At 30.3% G+C, this 24223-nt stretch overlaps 1 protein-coding gene across 1 annotated transcript in view; it reads left to right on the top strand.

The window, feature by feature from the left end:
* cnbd1 (cyclic nucleotide binding domain containing 1) overlaps positions 1-24223 on the top strand; it is a 62751-nt gene that overhangs the window by 26016 nt on the left and 12512 nt on the right. The window contains exons 5-8 of the mRNA XM_051097888.1: positions 5247-5392; positions 10915-11006; positions 11262-11399; positions 13645-13777. Coding sequence (XP_050953845.1) covers positions 5247-5392; positions 10915-11006; positions 11262-11399; positions 13645-13777 — 509 coding nt within the window. The remainder of the gene's footprint in view (positions 1-5246; positions 5393-10914; positions 11007-11261; positions 11400-13644; positions 13778-24223) is intronic.

The following is a 24223-nucleotide window of genomic DNA, read 5'->3' as shown; positions in this document are numbered from 1 at the left end:
CTTTATCATCAGCTGTATTTTTGTGGATTATTATGTAGATGTTTTATATAAATTCAATTTTATTTTTTCTTCATCGTATATTTATTTCTAATTTAAGATAAGGAAACTATGGACATTTGTTCCTGTCAGAAATTGTCTCTTTATCTTACAATTTTAACTTTTTTCTCTCAATTCAGACTTTTTTATATGAGTTTATATCTCAAAATTCATTTTTTTTTCCACCACAGAATAAAAAATAAGATAATTGCAACATTTTGCAAGTTTATATCTCTTTTGAGCTAAAAACGCTAAATTTATATCAAACCAGTTTTGTCCGTTTTTTTTTTTTTTTATTGCACATTTTTGAAACTTAGCTATGTTACAAAGATGCTCTCTGATTAGACTTGTTTTCTCTGTTTCTCTGTTTAAAAGTGCATAATTTTTAAATTAAGTACCATTGAACATTTACGCATTTTGTGGAGGAGTCCATGGCCATCTCTTTGTCATTCTTGTTAAATAAAAACTAATTGGGTAACGTCTTTTGAGTCTGAATACTCTATAGAAACCAGAAGAATCTGAATTTCCCATCATGACTCATAATGACCTTAAATGTTCAAACTCGCCTCATTCCCATCCATAGATAGATGATGTTACTGCTAATTGTATCTTTTAAAAGGCAAGTTGTGCTCTCACCCCAGAAATGACCCACAGTGTAAAAGATGATATGCTATTATCTAAACGGCATAATGTGTTTCTTTTTATCCGCATAGCGCTTTGGCAGGCGGACGGGGAATTACAAACTTGGTGCACAGAGGATGTTTTGTGAACCCTGAAATTAAGAATGCCAAACTGTGTGCGAGACGTTCCTGTAAATTGTAAACTCATGCTTGTACATTTCTGCTAACGCTATTAGGACTAAGCTCTGCCATCTGTGTAGTGTTTTACAGTGAATGCATTCGAGTTTATTGATTTGTAGTCTGAAGTGTATCAAAGATGGAAAAATGTAGGTGTATGAGGGATCTGAGATGTTTGGAGACTCTTTGGTGAGTCATTTCTGTTGTGCAGCATGGTTTGAACTCTAATGAATATGTTTGTATAGTAATTTTTCAAAGTACATCACCAGTCAAAAGTTTTTGAACAGTAAGGTTTTTGATGTTTTTTTTAAAGAAGTCTCTTCTGCTCACCAAGCCTGCATTTATTTGATCTGAAATATTTTTATTATTTGAAATAACTGCTTTCTATTTGAATATATTTAAAAAAATAATTTATTCCTGTGGTCAAAGCTACATTTTCAGCATCATTACTCCAGTCTTCAGTGTCACATGAACCTGATTTGCTGTTCAAGAAGCATTTATTATTATTATTATTATCGATATTTAAAACAGTTGAATATATTTTCTTCAGGATTCTTTGATGAACAGAAAGAAACATTATATACTATACCATTCAAAAGCTTGGAGTCAGTATAATTAAGAAAGAAGATTTTTAGAAATTAATACTTTTATTTAGCAAGGATGCTTTTAAATTGATCAAAAGTGACGGTAAAGACATTTATAACATTAAAAATGATTTCTATTTTAGATATGCAGTTCTCCTGAACTTTCTATTCTCTATTTAAGAAACCTGAAAAAATTCTACTCGGCTGTTTTCAACATAATAATAATAAATGTTTTTTGAGCAGCAAGTCATAATATTAGAATGATTTCTGAATGATAATGTGACTGGAGTAATGATGCTAAAAAATCAGCTTTGAAATCACAGGAATAAATAATATTTTAAAATATAATAAAATAGAAAACAGTTATTGTAAATATTAAAAATATTTCAAAAGTTTACTGTTTTTGCTGTACTTTCGATCAAATAAATTTAGGCTTGGTGGGCAAAAGAAACTTTTTAAAAAACATTAAAAACCTTACTGTCCAAAAACTTCTGACTGGTAGTGTACGTCTATATAAAGGTAAACAATTTCAGAAATATGGCAGTGTTATAGAAATATACTCTCTCTCTCTCTCTCTCTCTATATATATATATATAATATATATAAATGTTTCTTGAATGTCTGAAGGATCATGTGACACTGAAGACTGGAGTAATGATGCTGAAAATGTAGATTTGATCACAAGAATAAATTACATTTTAAAACATATTCAAATAGAAAGCAGTTATTTAAAATAGTAAAAAATATTTAACAATATTACCGCTTTTGCTGTATTTTGGATCAAATAAATGCAGGTTTGGTGAGCAGAAAAGACGACTTTAAAAAACACAAAAAAATCTTACTGTTCAAAAACTTTTGATTGGTACTGAATTTGAACTGAAAAAATAAAAATGGCATAAAAATAGATAAATAAAATCCCACCCTGGTTACATGGCTTTTTAATCATATAGTTGTTTCATAGTCATTTTAACATCAGCTGTATTTTTGTGAATTATTATGCAGATGTTGCATGTAAATGTTGTTTTTTTTTTGCTTATGTTATTTCTAATTTAAGATAAGGAAACTATGGATGTTTGTTCCTGCCAAAAATCATCTGTTTATCTTACAATTTTAACTTTTTTCTCACAATTTAGACTTTTTTTGTAATTATTCTATTTTTTAATTATATATCACAATTCTGTTTTTTGTTTCCACCACAGAAAAGAAGTAAATGTAATCATATTGTGAAACTTGTCAAAAATTAAATTAAATTCTGTATATACATAACATATGTACGTGTTCTGTGTATATTTATACATGTATCTATACATAAACACATGCATATGTTTAATAAATAAATGTAATATATATTTATATAATATAAATCGTATATAAATATAAATGCACATATTCATGTAAATCGTACATAAATATAAATGCATATATACATGTAAATATTTAGTAAATATATGCATGTACATTTTTGCATTTGTAGATATATATATATACACAGCACATGCACATTATTTTGGATGCGATTAATCCCGATTAATTGCGATTAATCGATTTGACAGCGCTTATATATAGCAATAAGTGTGTGTGTTTGTAAACTGGAATAACAAAGCAGCTTCCTTTTTTCTTGTTTTTGCTGTTGAAGCATTGAAATGAAAAAGCCTGATGGATGTCAATCATACTTTAGAGATGGAATATTCTAGTACAACGTTGAATAGTTTGAGAGCTTTTATTCTTTTCGCCTGTCTACAGCCGGCTGTGTTGGGACTGACACTGATTTACCGAACCCACAAGCACAAGCAAACACCCACAAAGGATTGATTGATGGATTTGACCTTCATCCAGCATAAGCAAACTCGTGCGCACACAGTCTATCGGCATTGTGATTACTCACTCACGCTGGCAGCGGTGTGCTCTTGATGGCTAAACTCCTCCCCGGCTATTGCGCCTTGAGTTTTTATCTTTCGGATGCCCATGGAACTAGACACCACGCTAATACCATCATCATCACACACTAAGACACTCGTTTTTCCCTTAAGAATTAGCTTTAAACATAATAACACGCTGTAGAGGATTTTTCTTAATAGCAAGTGTTCAGGTTTCATTATCTGAGATGGTGCCTGTAGGACAGTGAGAGTGTAAAAAGATTAAGAGTTTTTTGTTTGGGTTGCAGGGGGTTTGTCTAGGACACACACTTACTTTAATGCAGATGGGACTAGATTTCGAAACAGTTTATCTTGGAGTCTTGTAAAGAATGTCTTTAATGGACTCTGAAGGTGCGATTAAATAGCTGCACGTTGCCAAATTGCTAAACTCTGCTGCTGGTTTACCATTGTGCCCAACTATTTCAGGAAACAAATCATAGGAGCTTCAGCATTTACAGTCATTATGGTCGACTAACTAGTCAATCTGGACTATTTTATCGAAATGTAATTCTCTTTTCTATTTTACTTTCAGATCATTAATTTCAATGGGCCAGTTCCAATACATTAGACATCTTTGTGTGTAAATGTGTATTTTAATTTTGTATTTTAAATTTTAACATTTGTTTTATAAAATAATCATTTTTAAATAATTTATTCTATTCTATTTTATTATTTTTTAGAAAATATTTTTATACTGAAAATACTGAGCAACTGGTCACATGTGCAACGTAAACGTGTCGAAGAAAAGAATTTGTTAAATAAAGTCTTTTATTTTTGTTTTTTTTTTTGCACACAAAAAGTAAACGTGTCAGTTGCGCATTTCATCAAAAATATTAATTTATTTAAAATATTAATTTCCAAAGATGAACAAAGGTCTTACAGGTTGTAAAAATGACATGAAGGTGAGTGATTTTTGGGTGAACTACACGACCAATCAAAAGTTTTTGAACAGTAAGATTTTTAATGTTTTTTTTAATGAAGTCTCTTCTGCTCACCAAGCCTGCATTTATTAGTACAGCAAAAACAGTAAAATTTTTAAATATTTTTACTATTTAAAATAACTGCTTTCTGTTTGAACATATTTTAAAATGTAATTTATTTCTGATCAAATCTACATTTTTAGCATCATTTCTCCAGTCCTCAGTGTCACATGTTCCTTCAGAAATCATTCTCATATGCTGATTTGCTGTTAAAAAAACAACATTTATTATTATTATTATTATTATCAATATTTAAAACAGTTGAGTACATCTTTTTCAAAATTCTTCGATGAATAGAAAGATCCAAAGATCAGCATTTACCTGAAATAAAAAGCTTTTGTAACGTTATACACTATACCATTCAAAAGTTTGAAGCAGGAAATTTTATTTTTATTTTTTTGAGAAAGAAATTATAGAAATTAATACTTTTATTTAGCAAGGATGCTTTAAATTGATTAAAAGTGATGATAAAAACATTTATAATGTTACAAAAGATTTCTATTTCAGATAAATTCTGAACTCCCTTATCAACATAATAATGAATGTTTTTGAGCAGCAAATCAGAACATTAGAATGATTTCTGAAGGATCATGTGACTGGAGTAATGATGCTAAAAATCAGCTTTGAAATCACAGGAATAAATTACATTTTAAAATATATTCAAATAGGTAACAGTTATTTTAAATTGTAAACATATTTTGGAATTTTGATGTTTTTGCTGTATCAAATAAATGCAGGCTTGGTGAGCAGAAGAGACTTATTTAAAAAAACATTAAAAATCTTACTGTCCAAAAACTTTTGACTGGTGGTGTATCTCTTTAAATGCTTTAAATAATGAGTAGCTTCCCCAACACTGCTGTGAGCGCCCACTGAATAGAGTTTGCTGTTTAGTCTCGTGAAAAATGAATGTGTGATTCTTTGTGTGTTTTGCAGCCCTATTGAGAGATCGCAGTCAGAGCATCATACCATTTATAAACTGCTGAAGGGAGTCCACAGTCTGACCTCGCAGCTGGGCTCGCAGGAGCTGAAACAGATTAGTACCGTCACCACCATCGAGACCTGGGACCGTGGACAGATCAGTGAGATATATATACATATATACACACACACACACACACACACACAGTCATAGTCTTGAAGGAATAGAGCGCATATAGTTCACTCAAATGAAAATATCCTGAAAATTTAGGCTATCCATGATGTAGATGAGTTTGTTTCTTCATCAGAACGAATATAGAGATATTAGCATTACATCACTTGCTCACCAATGGACCAACGGTGGTGCTCTGCAGTGAATGGGTGCCACAGTAGTGCAGAAACGACATTTTAAAGTTAAAATGCCCTTACGATGCATTGGTTTTTACAGACTTGCTTTCCATTTAACAAAATGTTAACTGATGGACTCGAGTGGTTTGGATTACTTGTGATATTTTTATCAGCTGTTTGGACTCTCATTCTAACGGCACCCATTCACAGGGTTCGTACATTGCAAATGATTCACTGTTTCGAAGTGCTCCAATTGGACTGCGTATCCCTAATAATCTGATTTAGACCGGAGCTTTGCGTATTGCGAATTATTTGATTCAGCTCAGGATTGTCGTGAATCATTTTATTTAGATTGGAATGGGTTTGTGAATCATTCTGTGAATTAAATGATTCAAATCAAATGATTTGCAATGCGCCATTTGAAGTCCCAAACGAAATTAAATGATTCGCAGTATTCAAAGTTCCAATATAAGTCAAATTATTTGCGATCTACGTTTTGAGACCTGATCTAAAATGATGGTTCACAAATCATAATTCAGATCGGAGCGTCAGAGCGTGGATCGCAAATCTTTTGTTTTAGATTGGAACTTCAGAGTGCGAAATGAATGATTTAAATCAAATGATTTGAAGTCCCGATCGAAATCAAATGATTCGCAACATTCAAAGTTCCAATCTAAGTCAAATGACTAAGTCAAATGATCTGCGCTTCGAGACCTGATCTGAATTGATGGTTTCCGAATCGTTATTCAGATCGGAACTTCAGAGCGTGTATTGCAGATCTTTTGTTTTAGATCAGAACTTTGGAATGCGAATAGCGAATCATTTGATTCAGATCAGGACTTCAATGTGGGTTTGTGAATCATTTGTGAATCATTCATCAGATCAGGATTTCGGAGAATGTGTCATGAATCTTTTTTTTTTTTTTTAAGATTTATTTTTGCCGTCTTTGCCTTTTATTGATAGGACAGTAGTGAGACAGGAAATTAAGTGGGAGAGAGAGGGGGACGGGATCAGGAAAGGTCAGCGAGCCAGGACTCGAACACGGGATGCCCGTAGCGCAACAGCGCTTCATGTTGATGCACTACCCATGAGGCTATCGGCGCCGACGTCATGAATCTTTTATTTAAATCGGAACGGGTTTGTGAATCATTTCACGAATTGAATGATTCAAATCAAATGATTCACGAGGGAGAGATTTGAAGTCCCGATCAAAATCAAATGATTCGCAATATTCAAAGTTCCAATCTAAGTCAAATAATTTGCAATCTGTGCTTCGAGGCCTGATCTGAAATGATGGCTTACAAATCATTATTCACATCGGAACTTCAGAGCATGGATCGCGAATCTTTTGTTTTAGATTGGAACTTCAGATAGCGAATCATTTGATTCAGATCAAGACTTCGGTGTGGGTTAGTGAATCATTTGATTCAGATCAGGATTTCAGAGAATGTGTCATGAAAAATCGGAACGGGTTTGTGAATCATTCGCGAATTGAATGATTCAAATCAAATGATTTGCGATGCGCGATTTGAAGTCCCATTCGAAATCAAATGATTCGCAATATTCAAAGTTCCAGTCTAAGTCAAATGATTTGTGATCTGCGCTTTGAGACCTGATCTGAAATGATGGTTCGAGAATTGTTATGCGGATCAAACTTCAGAGCGTGGATCGCAAAAATCTTTCGTTTTAGATCGGAACCGAATCATTTGTTTCAGATCAGGATTTTGGAGTGGTTTTGCTAATCTTTTTTTCAGAGTTTTTTCCTTAAACAGTAGAAAACATCAAACCATTAAGACAGTACAGTTATAAAAACAAAACAGAAAAAAGAAACAGTATACACAAATACAAGAATAAGACAGTTAACAGTGATTTTACTATAGTAAAAGTGTAGTATACTTTGCAGTACTGTAGTAGTAATACTTTGCACGTGCTTCACTTTATGTTTGCCATTTTTATTAGTAGATTTTTATCTATTTTTCTTTTTTAGAATTTGAAATAGAAGACATTGTTCGATAAGCGACATCTCTGAAGTCCTTGAAAATCAAAAAGTAGTGCTTGGAAAGTCCTTAAAAGTCCCGAAATTTAATTTTGCAATACCTGTGTGCACCCTGCGTTCACTGCAAAGGATCCATTGGTGAGCAGGTGACGTAATGCTAAATTTCTCCAAATCTGTTCTGATGGAGAAACAAACACATCTACATTTTAGATGGCCTGAGGTGAGTACATTTTCAGCAAATTTTCATTCTTTTGGTGAAATATTTCTTCAAATTGATATGTGTGCATTTATGTACTGTAGAAGCCATTATCTTCAATATAATAGGGTGAAAGACAAAACAACATTAATTTATCATAAAAGTGGTTCGTATGACTCATGCGCTATATTCAGAGTCTTAAGAAGTCATATGATAGCTTTGTGTGAGAAACCAATTGAAATTTAAGCAGTTATTGCTCATCAGGTTGTAAGGTGTTACCCATAAGTCTTACTGTGTAACTGAGAGTGTAGGCAGAGTTTTGTCAGGAATTGTCTTATTTAAAGATAATTTCTTCTATCATTTTTGATCCACCGTTTGTTTTTGCCCAATGGCAAAATGATTGGAATCATCCATAAAATCACTTCATAAATAAATTGTGCTTCTTTATAAGCTTCCTATTTCTAGTTCAGCAGGTTTATCAGCTTTAGAACAGTTTACCCATGAATGAGAACCTCAGCAATCTTATTCATGTAATATATAGGCTTCATAAACAGTATTACCTCATTGCCTTTTTCTGATCCAGAACCTTGCAACACATTTGGCTCGCTTCCCAAAGAAGATGATTCTCTTTAATCCAAAACTGTTAGTCGTATATTATATATCAGTGGCCTCGTGCAACACGATCTGTCAAGACAAATCAAACAGATCTTTCATTGGCATCATCTTTCGGTCTCACCTATGAATATTGTCAAGTGTTTGGATGTGTTTGTAAAAGGTTGAGAGCCCAACCCGGCATGCGTGATTTTCTATCGACGTGTTCATTCGTCTGCTAATCTGTGCTCAATAGCAGCCACGTATTCTTTCAAGGCCGCTAAGCAAAAACATAAAGGAAAGACAATTTGATGAAAGCATGAATCCGTGCCTTCGCAGCGATGGTTACCGTTTTGCAAACGTCTGGTGTTTTGGAGATGGAGATTTCTTTATTGATTCGTCTAGAGGGGCGGTAATGGCTGTGGTGTGTTGTATGTCACAGATGGAGGGGGGAAGGGCTTCGTTATGGACGCAAGTTTTAGCTGCAGATGATTACAGAGCATAAACACTGTGATTTGCTGTTGATAGGCGTCTGCGCCAGGCTGAAAAGTTTGCGTGTGAGGAGTGAGAGATGATGGGAGTGTTTTTCCAAGTATATAGAGGGGTTTGCTTTCAGAGAGCAGTTTTCATCTCATTCAGATCTTTGTGTCAAAGTGATTTATTTGCCTGAAAATATAGATATGACAGAAGGATATGAATATGGCTCATTTTATGATGTGTGAAAATTCCTAAAAGGAATGAAAATATATATGTATGGTGCTTTGAGGGTGTTGGGTGAATGCTTGTGTCTTTTAGTTATTTATCAAAGAAATATAAAGAGTATATTGCTGTTTCTAAGGAATAGTTCATCCAAACATAAATTCTGTTATTGTTAACTTTTCACTTTTTTTCCTTCTGAAAATCTGCATTTTTACGGACTGTCACAATCACACTTTTTAATACTTTTTGGGCAGTCAAGCAAATTGGTTCTGTATTCTGGTGTTTTTTATCATTATTTACAGCATAAACTATTATAGTATATGTAGTGATACTTACTTTTATTATAATTTTTATATTTATATTTTTATATTTATTTTATATTTATATTTTCTATTTTTATAATTTGTATAAATTACTTTTTAATTTTTCATTTTTCATTTAACATTTAGTGCTTTTGTCATTTTCATTTTCAGTATTTCTATTTTTTTCTCAGTTTTAGTTAATATTAGTAATATTAGTAATATTACTTCAGTTTAAAAGGCAACCTTTCTAATTTGTATTACTCTTTATTATTATTATTATTATTATTATTATTATTATAAGAGTAGTTTCAGTGCTTTTAGTTAACAATTACTGTATTCCAGGTCATTTGAATTATATTAATATTTTATATATTTATTAACAATAATAATTTCTTGATATTTAATATTGTAATAATTGAATGTTAATATGAATAATTTATTATCAGTAAATTATTATTATTATTAGAATTACCCCTGCGTGTTACGTGATTGTGAAGATAATCTAAATGATTACTGTTTAATATTTATATATTGATTGATATTTCATTAACAACATATTTAATATAATAATGATAATAATAGTAATATTTAATTATAATATTAGTAAATCGTTGTTATATTAACTGAAATCTAAATTAGTAGTATTAATATTTAATATATTTATTAACAACATATATAATATATTTATATAACAATATATTTTTTGGATATTTAGTATTGTAATAATTTAATGTTAATATTAATAATGATCAGTAAATTATTATTATTATCATTATTATTATTATTATCATTAGGATTACCTCTGAATGTTAGATAAATATTTACTTTTTTATATTTATTTAGATTTTTATAATTTAAAAAAAATACTTTTATATTTTCAGTTTTTATTTTAATTTTAGTTGAAGTTTCAGTAATTTAGTTATGTGCTTTTTTCATTTTAATTTTTTTAATTTTTTGTTTTTATTTGTAGTTTTAGAAATAGTACTTTATCTTAAAATTAATTGAATTTTTTTTATTATTTTTTTATATAAGAGTAATTTTAATGGTTTTACTTAACAATAACTCTATTCCAGGTCATTTGAAAACTGTATAATACGTTTGTTTGAGAAAAGATTGAAATTTAAGTAATTTGGAGTGACATTATGATAAGTAAATGATGGCAGAATTAAAATGTTTAGGTGAACTTTCGCTTTAAAGAGAACCGTTCGTTTAAAAGCAGTTGCTTTGATTTATTTCACAGTTGAATGCAAGAAATCTCAGTCTTATAGAACCCATCAGCATGCATTGATTTATACATATGCTCTGTAGTGACTCTATGACTAATGTTGTACTTTTTAAATCCTTGTAATGTGTTTAATCTCATTCTGCATGTGTATTTCTCTGCATAACAGAAGCAGCGATAAGATGTAATAGTCAGTTTCTTGCCTACCTGCATAATGGGGTCAAGCGTTTTGACCCGAAACAGCTGAACCGTAACTGTTGAGTGGAGGGTTTTCTAATCGAGTGTGTCTTCTGCCATATTTATCTCTCCTTCTCTTTCTCTGATTACAGTTTTCGGACATAATGGATTTTACCTCGTTCTGAAGGGCTCGGTGAAACCATTCAACCACGAAACCCTTAAAGAGGATCAGACAGTCTCTACGGTATAAATTACGCTACTTGGTTATCAGCTGTTGAGTTTAATTGGCCTTTTGCTTTGACTAACATTAAAAACATTACCACTCATACCTTGCCAGTTACTGCTGACAAGCTTTTGCTCTTTTCTAATCTACAGTTAAGACCCGTTCACACCAAGAATGATAATGATAACTATATTAGAATCCACAAGTAGTGTTTTAAAGTAGTCCTTGAATTCTGTTTTATATAGTGTACTGGATTTGGTGTCTTTGTTGATCTAGATTTCAGCTGGAGGTTCATTTGGATCCTGTGAAGCTGTAAACGCTGTAGATGGAGGTGCCGTCATCCAGTGTGTCATGACACTCGAGACCTGCGAGATTCTCAAAATATCTCACTCTGGCTACGAGAAGCTAAAAAAGGTGCAGCGATGTGATGCTTCACGTAACACAAAAGTGTTACTTTGCAAACCATTAACTAGAGACAGGCCAATATTTTATATTCTGGCCTATGTTTGTTTTCATGTTATAGTTTATAAATGATAAATGACCAGTAATAAATCTGTGTAATATTTTGTCCAAATAAATGAAAAATAAAAAATGCTTAAATCTGTTGTTTTAAATGCTACAAGTGAATTTAGGCATCACAACATTATAATGTAAAGTATGAAAAATATTTTGAGATTTGATAAAGATTACATTTTGCAGTGTTATTCAGTTATTTATGTTTACTATCAATATATCATATTACTTCAATAATCTAATCTCAATATTAATAATTTATGAATAACAGATTATTAATATTAACATTAACTCTGAGCATTAGATGACAGTCGGAATCAATTAATTAATATTTAATACATTTCTTAACAATATAATCTATTAATATTAATATATCTAAATTAATATTACAAAATTGTACAAATTTAACAATAATATTTGTTAATATTGTAATTTAATCTTATTATTAATAATTTATTATCAGTATATTATTATTAGGATTACCTCTGTTAGATGATGACAAAGATAATTGAAATGATTACTATTTAATAATTTGTTAAATATTTTATTAACAACAATAATATTAATAAGCTGTTGATATTATTATTATTGTTATTATTATTATTATTAAATTGTTGATATTAAGATTAACTCTTTAATTAATATGTAATACATTTATTAACAAAATAATTTATTCATATTTAATATTGTAATAATTTAATTTCAATATTAATATTTATTATCAGTAAATGATTATTAGGATAATCTAAAATCTTACTATTTAATATTTATATTGATAACTATTTTAATAACGGCATATTTAATATAATTATTTAATCATAATATTAATCAATTGTTGTTATTATTAATAAATTATCAATATTAAGATTAACTCTGAGCATTAGATGACAATCTAAATTAATCATATTAATATTTAAAATGTATTTTAACAATATGATTTATTAATATTAATATGGCAATCATTTAATCTTAATATTAATAATTTATTATCAGTAAATTATTAGGGTTACCTCTGAGCGTTAAATGATGGTGAAGGTAATCTAAATAATTACTATTTAGTATTTATATTATTAATATTTGGTTAACATATTTAAATTGCTATTAGTAATAATAAATTAGATGACAATCTAAATTAATAATATTAATATTTAATATATTTATTAACCACATTATTTCTTAATGTTTAATATTGTAATAATGTAATATTAATATTAATATCAATAATTCAGTGAATTATTGTTATTATTAGGATTACCACTGAGCATTAGATGATGGCAATGATAATCTAAATAAGTACTATTTAATATTTATATTAATTATTTCTGAGCAACATAATATTTAATAGAATAATTATTTAATCATAATAGTAAATAGTTATTAATAATAATTAATAAGCATTATATGATAATCTAAATTAATAATGTCAATATGAATATATTTATTAACCATGTAATGTCTTAATATTTACTATTACAATAATGTAACCTTAATTATAAATTATTCAAATTAAATTACCTCTGAGTGGTATATGGTGGTGAAGTAATCATTTAGATTATCTAATTAATATTAACAATTATTAATATTTTATGAACAACATAATATTTAATATTATAAATATTTAATCATAATTTCATAAAATATTGTTAATAATAAATTATAATATTAAGATTAACTACGCATTGGATGATGAGCAAAATGAGTTATATTATATTTAATATATTAATTAACAAAATAATTTATTAATATTTATTGTAATTAAATCTTAATATTAATAATTTATGATCAGTAAATTGTTATTATTAGTGTTACCTCTGTTTGTTGATGGTGAAGATTTATATTTATATTTATTATTTTATTAACAACACAGTATTTCATATTAAAATAATTTTATCATAATATTAATAAAATAATTTTCTAAATAATAAATTATTATTAGGATTAAGTCTGGGCATTAGTTGCTACAAAGATCATCTTAATGTAAAAGTAGCAGACTCAAGTATAGTTTCTGAATTAGTGTTATTTTCCGAAACGAATACATCAAAAAATCATTGATACCGGCCAAAACCAATATGGTATTGTGCATCATTTTTTTGGTGGCCAAAAAGTATTCCATCAATGAGATGATGTCCTCTATTGTTATTTGTAGGACCTCCTGGCACAGGACCATGAAGTTAAAGTGTCTTTGATCCAGGGTTGCCAGCTGTACCTTCACTGGCCAAAGCTTTCCATCAACCACCTGGTCGGCGGCATGCAGCTAAAAACATTCCCTGCTAATCAAGGTAAGTGGGTGTCTTGATTGAATACGTGTTGTCACAATGAATCACGGCGGCGTCTCGCGCACTTTAGTTTAGTTTTGTTCCGTTGACTGATGCTTAGCACCTGGACGGCGTAATGGTTTTCCTCACTTAGTGCGACACTCAACACGTTTGCCCCTAAATAAATGTGTTTATGGGTGGAGAGCACTCGAATATGATTAGAGAAAAATACAAGCTGCTCCATTACCCGCACAGCTGACTTTAATTACCGGGACGGCTGCTTTTACACCTCATTTGGGAAATATTGAAGCCTAGATATTCATTTAGGTGCATATGTTTATGTGTGTGTCAATGCAGGAGTGTCCAACGACTGTTGCTCAAATTGGGTTTGCAGCTCTCATTTCACTAATGGTGAGCTTTAGGATGCAGGAAAAGACAGGTGTTTGCTTTTTTTTATGGACGTGAATGGAACCGAATTGAAGACAAAGTCTGCTGTGACTACCCTTTTAGCCTGTTCAATCTCACTTCCTGTCCTGGAGCTGACAGGCGGGCATATGGTGTGCTGTGGTTGCTCTGAGATATTGGGCGGAGATCAGCTATCATGGCTGAAATCTTTATTTAGTTGCTGGAATCTCTGCTCTTCCGTGGCTGCGTCCCATTATCTTCATCCTCCCTTCAATTATACGTCTTCATTCGTAGCTTCCTCTTTAATGAAAGGCTTCAGCTTTTAAGCGAATCTGTTTTCTTGAAAGACACTTTTAAGTTAGATCATTCCATGCTGGACGAGATTCCTCAAACATGTGCGAACAATTAAACACAAAAATTGTAAAATTGTTCATAGATGAGTTCACTGAAATGTATTCAGAATGTTGAATGAAATGTCAATGTGAAACTACACATTTGCTAAATCTGTCTCTTTAAATGATTTATTGCCTGACGCTTATGTGTGTATATATATATATATATATATATATATAAGCAGCCATGCAACATTAATACGTTAAATTGTCACACCAAAAATATCCATAATGTAATAACAATACATTTTAATATTTATTTTATAGTAATATTTATTTATTCATAATATAATATAATATAATATAATATAATATAATATAATATGAAACAGAAAGTGGACATGGCACCAGGGCATATTTGAAATTCATTTAATTTTTCCCAAACTCAGTTTTATTTTCCCAATTCCCAAAGGTTTAGCAAATTCAGTTTATATATATATATATATATATATATATATATAAATATTATTTAAAAAATATTATATATATATATATATTTTTTTCAAATTCAGTTTTTTCCATTTACATTTTTTTGGATTCAGTTTTTTTCTGTTTTAATTTGTCAATGCTCTGTTTTTATGGTAAAATGTAAAAAAAAAAAATAAATAAAATAATTGAAATCATGAAACTACAGTTTACTAGCCATTTAATACAAGTTTAACCAAAAATGAAAATTTTAAGGCCCTATGAAATATGTTTTATTTATTTATTTATTTTTTTGTTTAATTAATTTAAATTTTTTCCAAATTCTGTGTTTTCCATAAATGTTCTGGATTCCATTTTAAGACTTTCATTAAATTTTAATAATCAACAACATCTTGGTTTTAATGGGTTTTATAAAAACATTTATTTACTATTATTTTATTTTATTCTATTTTATTTTTTATTTTTCTTAGAAATGCTTTTATGTATTTAAATTTTTCTGGTAAATAAATTCACCTAAATAAAAATATTTTTTGATTCCATCAAATTTTATTTTAAGGTAAAAATGATCTGTTTATATATATATATATATATATATATATATATATATATATATATGTATAATTTAACAAATTATTTATGATATATTTGTTTGTAATTAACCATACTGAATTTAGAGCCCTATGAAATTCATTTTATTTTTTCCCAAAAGTTTGTTTTATTTAATTTTTTATATTTAAATTAGTTTTTTTCCATTTACATTTTTTTGGATTCAGTTTTTTGTTTTAATTTTTCTAGGTTAAATGTAAAAAAAAAAAACATCAAAAAGCCTGTCTAATTAATTGAAATCATGAAACTTACACAGTTTACTAGCAATTTTTACATTACAATACAAAAATTACAGTCAGTTTTTTTTTTTCCAAATTCTGTTTCTCAATTAATTTTTCTATTTCATTTTAATGGTTTCATTAAATTTGAATAATCAAAAGCATGTCTAATTCATTAATTTTATCAAAAATGCATTTAATTATTTATTTGTTTGTTTGTTTTCAGGAAGACTGTATTGCGTATTTACATTCCTCTGGCAAATAATTTCTGCTAAATAATATTTCTGGTAAATATTCCTTTAAAAATAATGTTTTAAAAAATGTATTAGTATTAATAGTACTATCATTACATATTTCTGTCACAGTTTCTTCAAGTTAAACCAAACTTTTATTTTGATGGTTGCTGTGAAAACCTTCAAGTTTTTCTCAAAGGAAATGTTAAAATGCTCATGAAGTGACTCTCAGAGCACTTCTAGAGATTGTTTGTGTGTTTATGTACTCAAATACTGAGGCAGCAGAGGCTAAAAATACAGCGTGCGTCACATGCTTCAGTATGTGTGTAGTAAACGAAACTGCGAAATTCTCAGACATTCCAGGTTATACAGTGAATTCCATTTTTATGACTGGATTTTGTGATTCCATCCGCATTTGCCACATCACGAAAATCATAGGGCCCTTTATTATAGGCAGGATTTGAACCTAGTGGCCTTAAAACATGAAATTTGTTAAGACAAAATTATGAAATTATTAAATTGGGAAATGAGACTCACTGTGACTGCTCTAGGTTTCTGTTCTTTGCAGAATGGAACCTGGGTGTATGTATCAGCGCTGACAGTTTATCCGGCTCGGCTGAGGGTTGGGCTATCATATCATAGCTGTTCTTTATCAGAGAGACAGAGAGACCCTATGGAACGAGATGTGATTAGAGAGAAAGACAGGTGTGTGGGAGAGGAGATTGACTGGCTCTTATCTGAGCGTGCAGCCGACAGCTGATGGATGGGCGAGAGCCCTGATCATTTCAGATGGCAGAGGGGTGGCTATTCTTGAACCAACTTCATCAGAAAACGCTGTATTTCCTCCAACAGCCGTCATAAACATGGTCATTTGGCATAAAACAAGCCTTCTGGGAATAAATACACTAGGGCTGTCAATTGAATAAAGATTAATCTTAATAAAATACATACTGAGTCATTAAATAAAATAACTGTAAATAATGGCACGTCAGTATTTGCTGAAAAAAGCCTGAAATGAAGATACTTCAAAGACATTTTTGTGGCAGACGAGTAATTAATTGTCAGGCTCTAGAAGTCATTAAATTGCCATTTTTGGTCATTGATTCATGCCACACGCACTAGGTTTTAAAACATTGTTTTAAGTTTAAAAACAAAATGAAAAACATAAAACTTTTGATCTTTGTTTTAATTGGTTCCAGCTCTTGTAGGAAAATTTCTAATTAGGTTATTTATGCACAGATGAAAAGGACATAATTGTGTCATTTTTTTTTTTAAGCACCTGATTTGATTATTATTTTGAGTATTATTGATGTGTTCATGTACTCATATATTCAGGTGCGCTTCAGTATGTGTGTAGTAAACAAAACTGCGTGTCTGCACCATTCTTTCACACAGAGACATGCAGAACTTGCAGGATTCATATTTAAATAGTATTTTTGCAGCTTAATTTTCACAGACACTAGTCCATATCACGATTTGATTTAAGTGGACTGACCTGCTTTTGATTTATTCGTCCAAAACATGGCAAATTCTGTGACATTCCGCATTTATACAGCAAGTTTCATTTTTATGACTAGATTCCATAATCCTGTCCATGTTTTTGTGGAAATCATAGGATATTATAGGCAGGATTTAAACCTAGTGGTATTACATTTAAACAATTAAGATCAAATTATTATATTATATTTTTATTTGCTTTTGTAGTATAGTATGTTTTGTAGTGTAGTGTTAATAATAACATTTCTGTATTAACAGATTATTTATTATTTATTTGTTTGTAATTAACCAAACTGAATTTAGGGCCCTATGAATTTCGTTTTATTTTTTTCCCCAAATTCCATTTTTTTTTTTTTTCCAAATTCCATTTTTTTCTGTTGAAATTTTTCTGGATTCTATTTTTTCTGTTTTAATTTTTCTAGGCTTTGCTTTAATGGTTAAATTAAAACACAAATTATCAAAAAGCATGTCTAATTAAACAAAATCATGAAGCTTACACAATTTAACAGCAATTTGTACATTACAATACAAAAAATACATTTTTAAGGACTGATAAAATAGTTCTATTTTTTCTCAAGTTCAGTTTTATTTTTACCAAATGTAGTTTTTTATTATATATATTTATTATAATAAATATATATTTATTTTATTTTATTTATTTATTATTATTATTATTATTTTTCCAGGAAGACTGTGTTGTGTATTTTTCTAAAAATTTTGCTATTTAATTTTTCTGGTAAATATTCCTTAAAAATAAGGTTTTATATTAGTAGTAGTACTATAATTACATTAAGTAATATATTTCTGTCACAGTTTATTCAAGTTAAACCGAACTTTTATTTTGATGGGTTGCTGTGAAGACCCTCAGATTTCTATTTGTATATGATATAACGATAGTTTTTCTCAAAAGAAACTGTAAAATGCTCATAAAGTGACTTTCAGAACAGTTCTAGAAATTGTTTATGTGTTCATGTATTCATATTTTGAGGCGGCAGAGGCTAAAAACACAATGAGAGTCACACATGCTTCAGTATGTGTATTAAACAAAACTCTGCATCTGCAGGATATATATTTAAACAGCATTTGGGTTTTTTTGTGGCTTAATACTCATATACACTAGTCCATATAGTGTTTTGAATTAAGTGTACTGACATACCTTTGATTTATGAATCCAAAATTTGGCAAATTCTGTGACATTCCTCGTTATATATAAAATAAAAAAATTGTTATCATGCCAAAATACATTTGTGTGACTCTTTACTCTTTAAACTATTTTCCTGTCATGTTTAGTATATTTTAAATCTCAGTGGAGGCACTGAGGTATTTGTAGTGTCTTGTGTAATTGTGTGTGTGTGTTTGGTGATTCTGTGCTTACATTGCACACTGTTCAGCACCTTGGATAGCAGCACAACATGTGAACACGACTAACAGGTGCGAGAATGACGATAACTCACACATGAATACGACGGACTCATTTATTGCTAGTCCCAGTCTCAGTTCGATGATTATGCAGAGGAGGAAAACCCTAATGACTTTTCCCTTTGTATGACTCCGTACGGACCAAACTTGACCGCCTAACAACCCGTGACCGCCCTGACTCACCAAAGCCACTGACCTCATTTGAACTTCCTCCTGACTGTGATGCATAACCCAACAGCCTTGATCCAGAGACCACTGCACTTTCCCTTGGCTGTCCTTAGCTGTAAACTTCAAACCATTAACACTCTCATTTCCATTACTCACCAAGGCATTTTGTATTAAGTTAAAAACTGTAATATTATAAAATGTTATTACAACTTAAAATAGCTGTTTCTGTTTTAATATTTTATAAAATGTAATTTATTCCTGTGATGCACAGCTGAATTTTCAGCATCATTACTCCAGTCTTCAGTGTCACATCCTTAATATTTTTCTGGAAACCACAATACATTTTTAAGCATTCTTCAATGGATTGAAAGTTCAAAAGAACAGCATTTGAAATGGAAATCTTTTGTAACATTATATATGTTTTTACTGTCACTTTTGATCATTTTAAAGCATCTTTGCTGAACAAACCCACATGTCATTCCAAACCCATAAGACCTTCATTTATCTTTGGAACCAACAATTAAGAGGTTGTTGAATAAAGTTGTTTTTTTGTTTTCTTTGTGCACAAAAAGTATTCTTGTAGCTTTGAAAAATTACGGTTAAACCATTAATGTCACATGGGCTATTTAACAGTGTCCTTACTACCTTTCTGGGCCTTGAACGTGGTACAGTTGAGGTCAAAAGTATGCATCCCCCTTTCAAAATCATTAAAAACATTAATTATTTACCAAAATAAGAGTGATCAAACAAAATGCATGTTATTGTTTATTTAGTACTGACCTGAATAAGATATTTCACATAAAAGATGTTTACATATAGGCCACAAGAGAAAATAATAGTTGAATTTATAAAAATGACCCTGTGTATACTGTGTATACTGTGTTGTTGATCTGAATGATCCACAGCTGTGCGTTTTTGTTTAGTGAAGATAGAGTCCCTTGTTTGTCCTGAACAGTTAAACTGCCTGCTGTTCTTCACAAAAATCCTTCAGGTCCCACAAAGTCTTTGGTTTTCCAGCATTTTTGTGTATTTGAACCCTTTCCAACAATGACTGTATGATTTTGAGATCCATCTTTTCACACTGAGGACAACTGAGGGACTCATATGCAACTATTACAGACGGTTCAAATGCTCACTGGGGGGGGACTTTTGAACATAATGGAGATGTGTACATTTTTCTTAATTTGCCTAAATATTATATTATTTCATTTAGTACTGCCCTTCAGAGGCCACAGAAGATATTTCCATGTTTCCCAGAAGACAAAATAAGTTAAATTTACCTTGATCTTCAAATTTCAAAAGTTTTCACCCCCTGACTCTTAATACATTGTTTTTCCTTCTGGAGCTGGAAAACCGAAGAATTTTTGGACCTGAAGGTTTTTTCTAACAAACAATGGGCAGTTTACATGTTCATAACAAACAAGGGATTCATGAACAACTGAACTAAACAAAAAAAAACAGCTGTGGATCATTAAGGTAAGAACACAGTATTAAACATCAAGTGTATGTAAACTTTCGAACAGGGTCATTTTTATAAATGTAACTATTATTTTCTCTTGTGGACTATAGTAAAAATCTTCTATGTGAAATATTTTATTCAGGTCAGTACTAAATAAACAACAACACGCATTTTGTATGATCCCTCTTATTGTAGTAAAATAATTAACATTTTGCATGATCTGATTTTGGCCCACTGCAAGAAAGCAAGCTCTCAAGTGTCATTCTTCCCTCCTTCCCCAGTGTTTTTCTCCTCTTAAACAAACATGTCAATGAAGATCAGAAGTGAAATCACTGCTCCATTAGTTCACCAGTCTGTTGGCTACTCAAGACGTCTCATTTTTCCTCTCTAGAGGCATGAGCTGTAAACTCTAATATCTTGTGTTCTACGGCAGGACTATGCCAAACAAAAGCCTGTTGTCCTGTTTCCTGGCCTGATCTGCCACCCCTAGGCTATGAATCCAGTCTGGTCCAGGTTTTTCTAGCCATCTTGCTTTCTATCATGTTCCATGGCTGGACTTGCAGTCCAAATATCCAGTCCAGCATGACTGTTTTTGATTATCTGAGGAGAAGTTTACTGATCTGGTACTGTTTGGCCCACCCAGTCAGACAGAATACGGCGTCAATGTTTACGGTAACATTTTAACCAGCCAGAACACAAATTAATTTCTTTCTTTGCTAGAGATCTTCTGCTTTAATCATAGGATGTAAAAAAATGCAGTAAAAAACGTGATATTATGAAATAATATTACAATTTATAATAATTTTTTTTTTTTTTTATGTTTTTAAAATGCAATTTATTTGTGATGTGATGCAAAACCTTTTATTTTCAGTTAGTTTCAACTGGTTATAAAATAGTGTATAATTTTGACCCAATTTTTTTGCATTTTTAATAGAATTAATACAATAACAAAACACATTTTTGTAATGTTTGTAAACACTGGTTCCAAGTCTTTTTAGGGCTTGTTCACACAAAATCAGTTTTTCCATTGACTTTTCCTCTGTTCCATTGTTTTTTTGCATTTTCACACGTTTTTTGCTCCCCCCCCCCATAATTAATCTGATGCATAGACTTGTTGACGACCCTGTATTATTCGCTGTTCCTCTTCAGATTTTGGTTTCTGGATCAAACATAAATGGCTGAGTTAATCCAATATTGCCACCTGCCATTGTGTAGTGTTTCCTACTACAGTTAAGCTTGTGAATGTGGAGCAGGTCCAAGCTGGTGTGATTGATGGTAGGTGGGACTAATTTGCATATTCATGAATCCACATATACTAAATGAGATAAGAGTGTAGAGTTATATTCAAGCCATTATGGGGCATGAAGAAATTATATCACAGGAAAAAACATTTAAAATACATCACTTTGATTATCCAGGGTTTCTGCAGGTCTTAAAATGTCTTAAAAACTGTAATTCGGTCTTCCACAAATTAAGGTCTAAAACGTCATGGCATTAAATGATGTCTTTGTTGTAAAAGTGAATATGTTTCCTCAGTATTTTTGTTTAAATCAAGATATAGCTACTTGAGATGCAAACTGAGTCTTGTTTTCTGAGAAACTGAACAAAATTAAATGAATTTATGTTTAAACAAGAACAAATATCTGCCAATGTGGAATTAAAACTTGTTTTCCCTTTGAGTTATGTTGATGTTTCTTGAGCTCCCTGTTAGATATTTTCTCTTTCTTAATTTGGATTAATTTCTTAAAAAACTACATTTTATGTCACCTTTTTGTCTTGTAATTGTATCTTGATTTAAGAATCTTAGACATTTTGCACTGGAAACATTTTATTTTATTTGAATTTAATTTAATTTAATTTTTTTTTATTTTAAAATAATATAAATGTAAAGTAATTTAAAATAAATAATATAAAAATTCTGTAAATAATTATCACCTTATTGGTATATAATTTATTTAGTGTGTTTGTGTATTTTTTATTAAATTTTTATTAGAAATATTTTATTTTATTGTTTTGATATAATATAAAATAATTTAAAATAAATAATATATAAAAACTGTAAATAATTATCAACTTATTGGTATATGATTTATTGTATGTGTGTTTGTGTGCGTGTGTGTGTGTGTGTGTGTGTGTGTATTTTTTTTTATTCAGTTTTTGTTAGAAATAACTGAATTTAGATAGATTACTTTCTGGCTAGCCAGAATTTTAATTTTGTTATTTTTTCACACAGCTTTATTTTATTTTATTTAGTTTAGTTTAGTTTAGTTTAGTTTAGTTTAGTTTAGTTTAGTTTAGTTCAGTTCAGTTCAGTTCTGTTCTGTTCTGTTTTGATTTATTATTTTTTTAAATGTATATAAATATAAAATAATTTAAAATAATTAATATATAAAAATTCTGTAAATAATTATCAACTTGGTATATAATTTATTTTGTGTGTGTATGTTTAATTAAATTTTTATTAGAAATGAACTGAACTTGAAATGAATTAGAACTGAATTTAGATATATTGTTTAATTTAGCTATTTTTCTACACAGCTTTATATAAATATTAAATAATTTAAAATAAATAATATAGAAATTCTGTAAACAATGATCAACTTATTGGTATATTATTTATTTTGTGTATATGTGTGTGTGCTTTTTAATTATTATTATTATCTGTTTTTAATTGTGCTTTTAATTTTTATTTTATTTTTAAAATTTAAAGGAGATATTTTGGAAATTGTAATTTCAAACTTTTGAAGATTTTGCTTATACAAACGTTTTACATTTAGAGAACATATTGACAAATTGTGTTCCGTTCTATTTATTCCATCAAGTTTCTTTGTTTATTTTAAAAACAGTGTTGAAAAGTATTAAATTTATCCTCATACAACCTGCAGAAACCTTGTCGAAGGTGAGGGAACTTGCATAGAAAATACATAGAACTTAATAGGGTATATGGGCCATTGATAGTAAACTGAGAAAATATACCACTATGAATATATCTCACAGGCCATTAAACTGTACTTTGCATTATATTTATTAAAAATCACTCTTTTGGTTCTAATCACTGTGGGATTTTTGAAAGAATACTGCTAAAGCAGATTGAAAATCCACTGTTGCGAGAGTATCCTTACGTAAAAGTAAGAGTTTCATGCCGTTCCACGGCACTAATTGTGTTGTGCAGTACAGAAATGCAGAACTCTGGATGTTAATGCCCTGCGGGAGGAGGCATGACTGCGCCGTGTTCATCTAAGAAGACAAACGGCGTGTACCGGAGCCTGCTGTGATTTCCCAAGTGATCCAGACATTTGCTTTTTAATGGCTTGCGAAGACATGCGGAGCAGGCGAATAATATAGTAACGACAGTTTTGCTCTGAAAAGAGGGAGAGCGTGAGAGATGAGATTAAAACTCGCTTTTGAAACACGACTTCCTCCTGCCTCTAACGCTTCTGAAGCGGAGGGCCTGAGTTCTGTCACCGGCCAGACAAATGGACTCTGCTTGTCCCGCTCGCTGCTTCACAGAGATGGGATTTACCTGTCAAGGCTGATATACAGTGTTTCCCCCGATGTTAAAGGCTCACTGTAAATCAATTTAATCCTCACCTCCACAAACCAACCTCAGGTTTGTCACAATAAGAAATAATCCACCGCTTTTGGGG

This window comes from Labeo rohita, chromosome 24 (assembly GCF_022985175.1).
Source record: "Labeo rohita strain BAU-BD-2019 chromosome 24, IGBB_LRoh.1.0, whole genome shotgun sequence".
NCBI classification, from domain to species: domain Eukaryota; kingdom Metazoa; phylum Chordata; class Actinopteri; order Cypriniformes; family Cyprinidae; genus Labeo; species Labeo rohita.
Note: the sequence above shows the minus strand (reverse complement) of the source record. Positions and strands in the feature narration are given on the sequence as shown.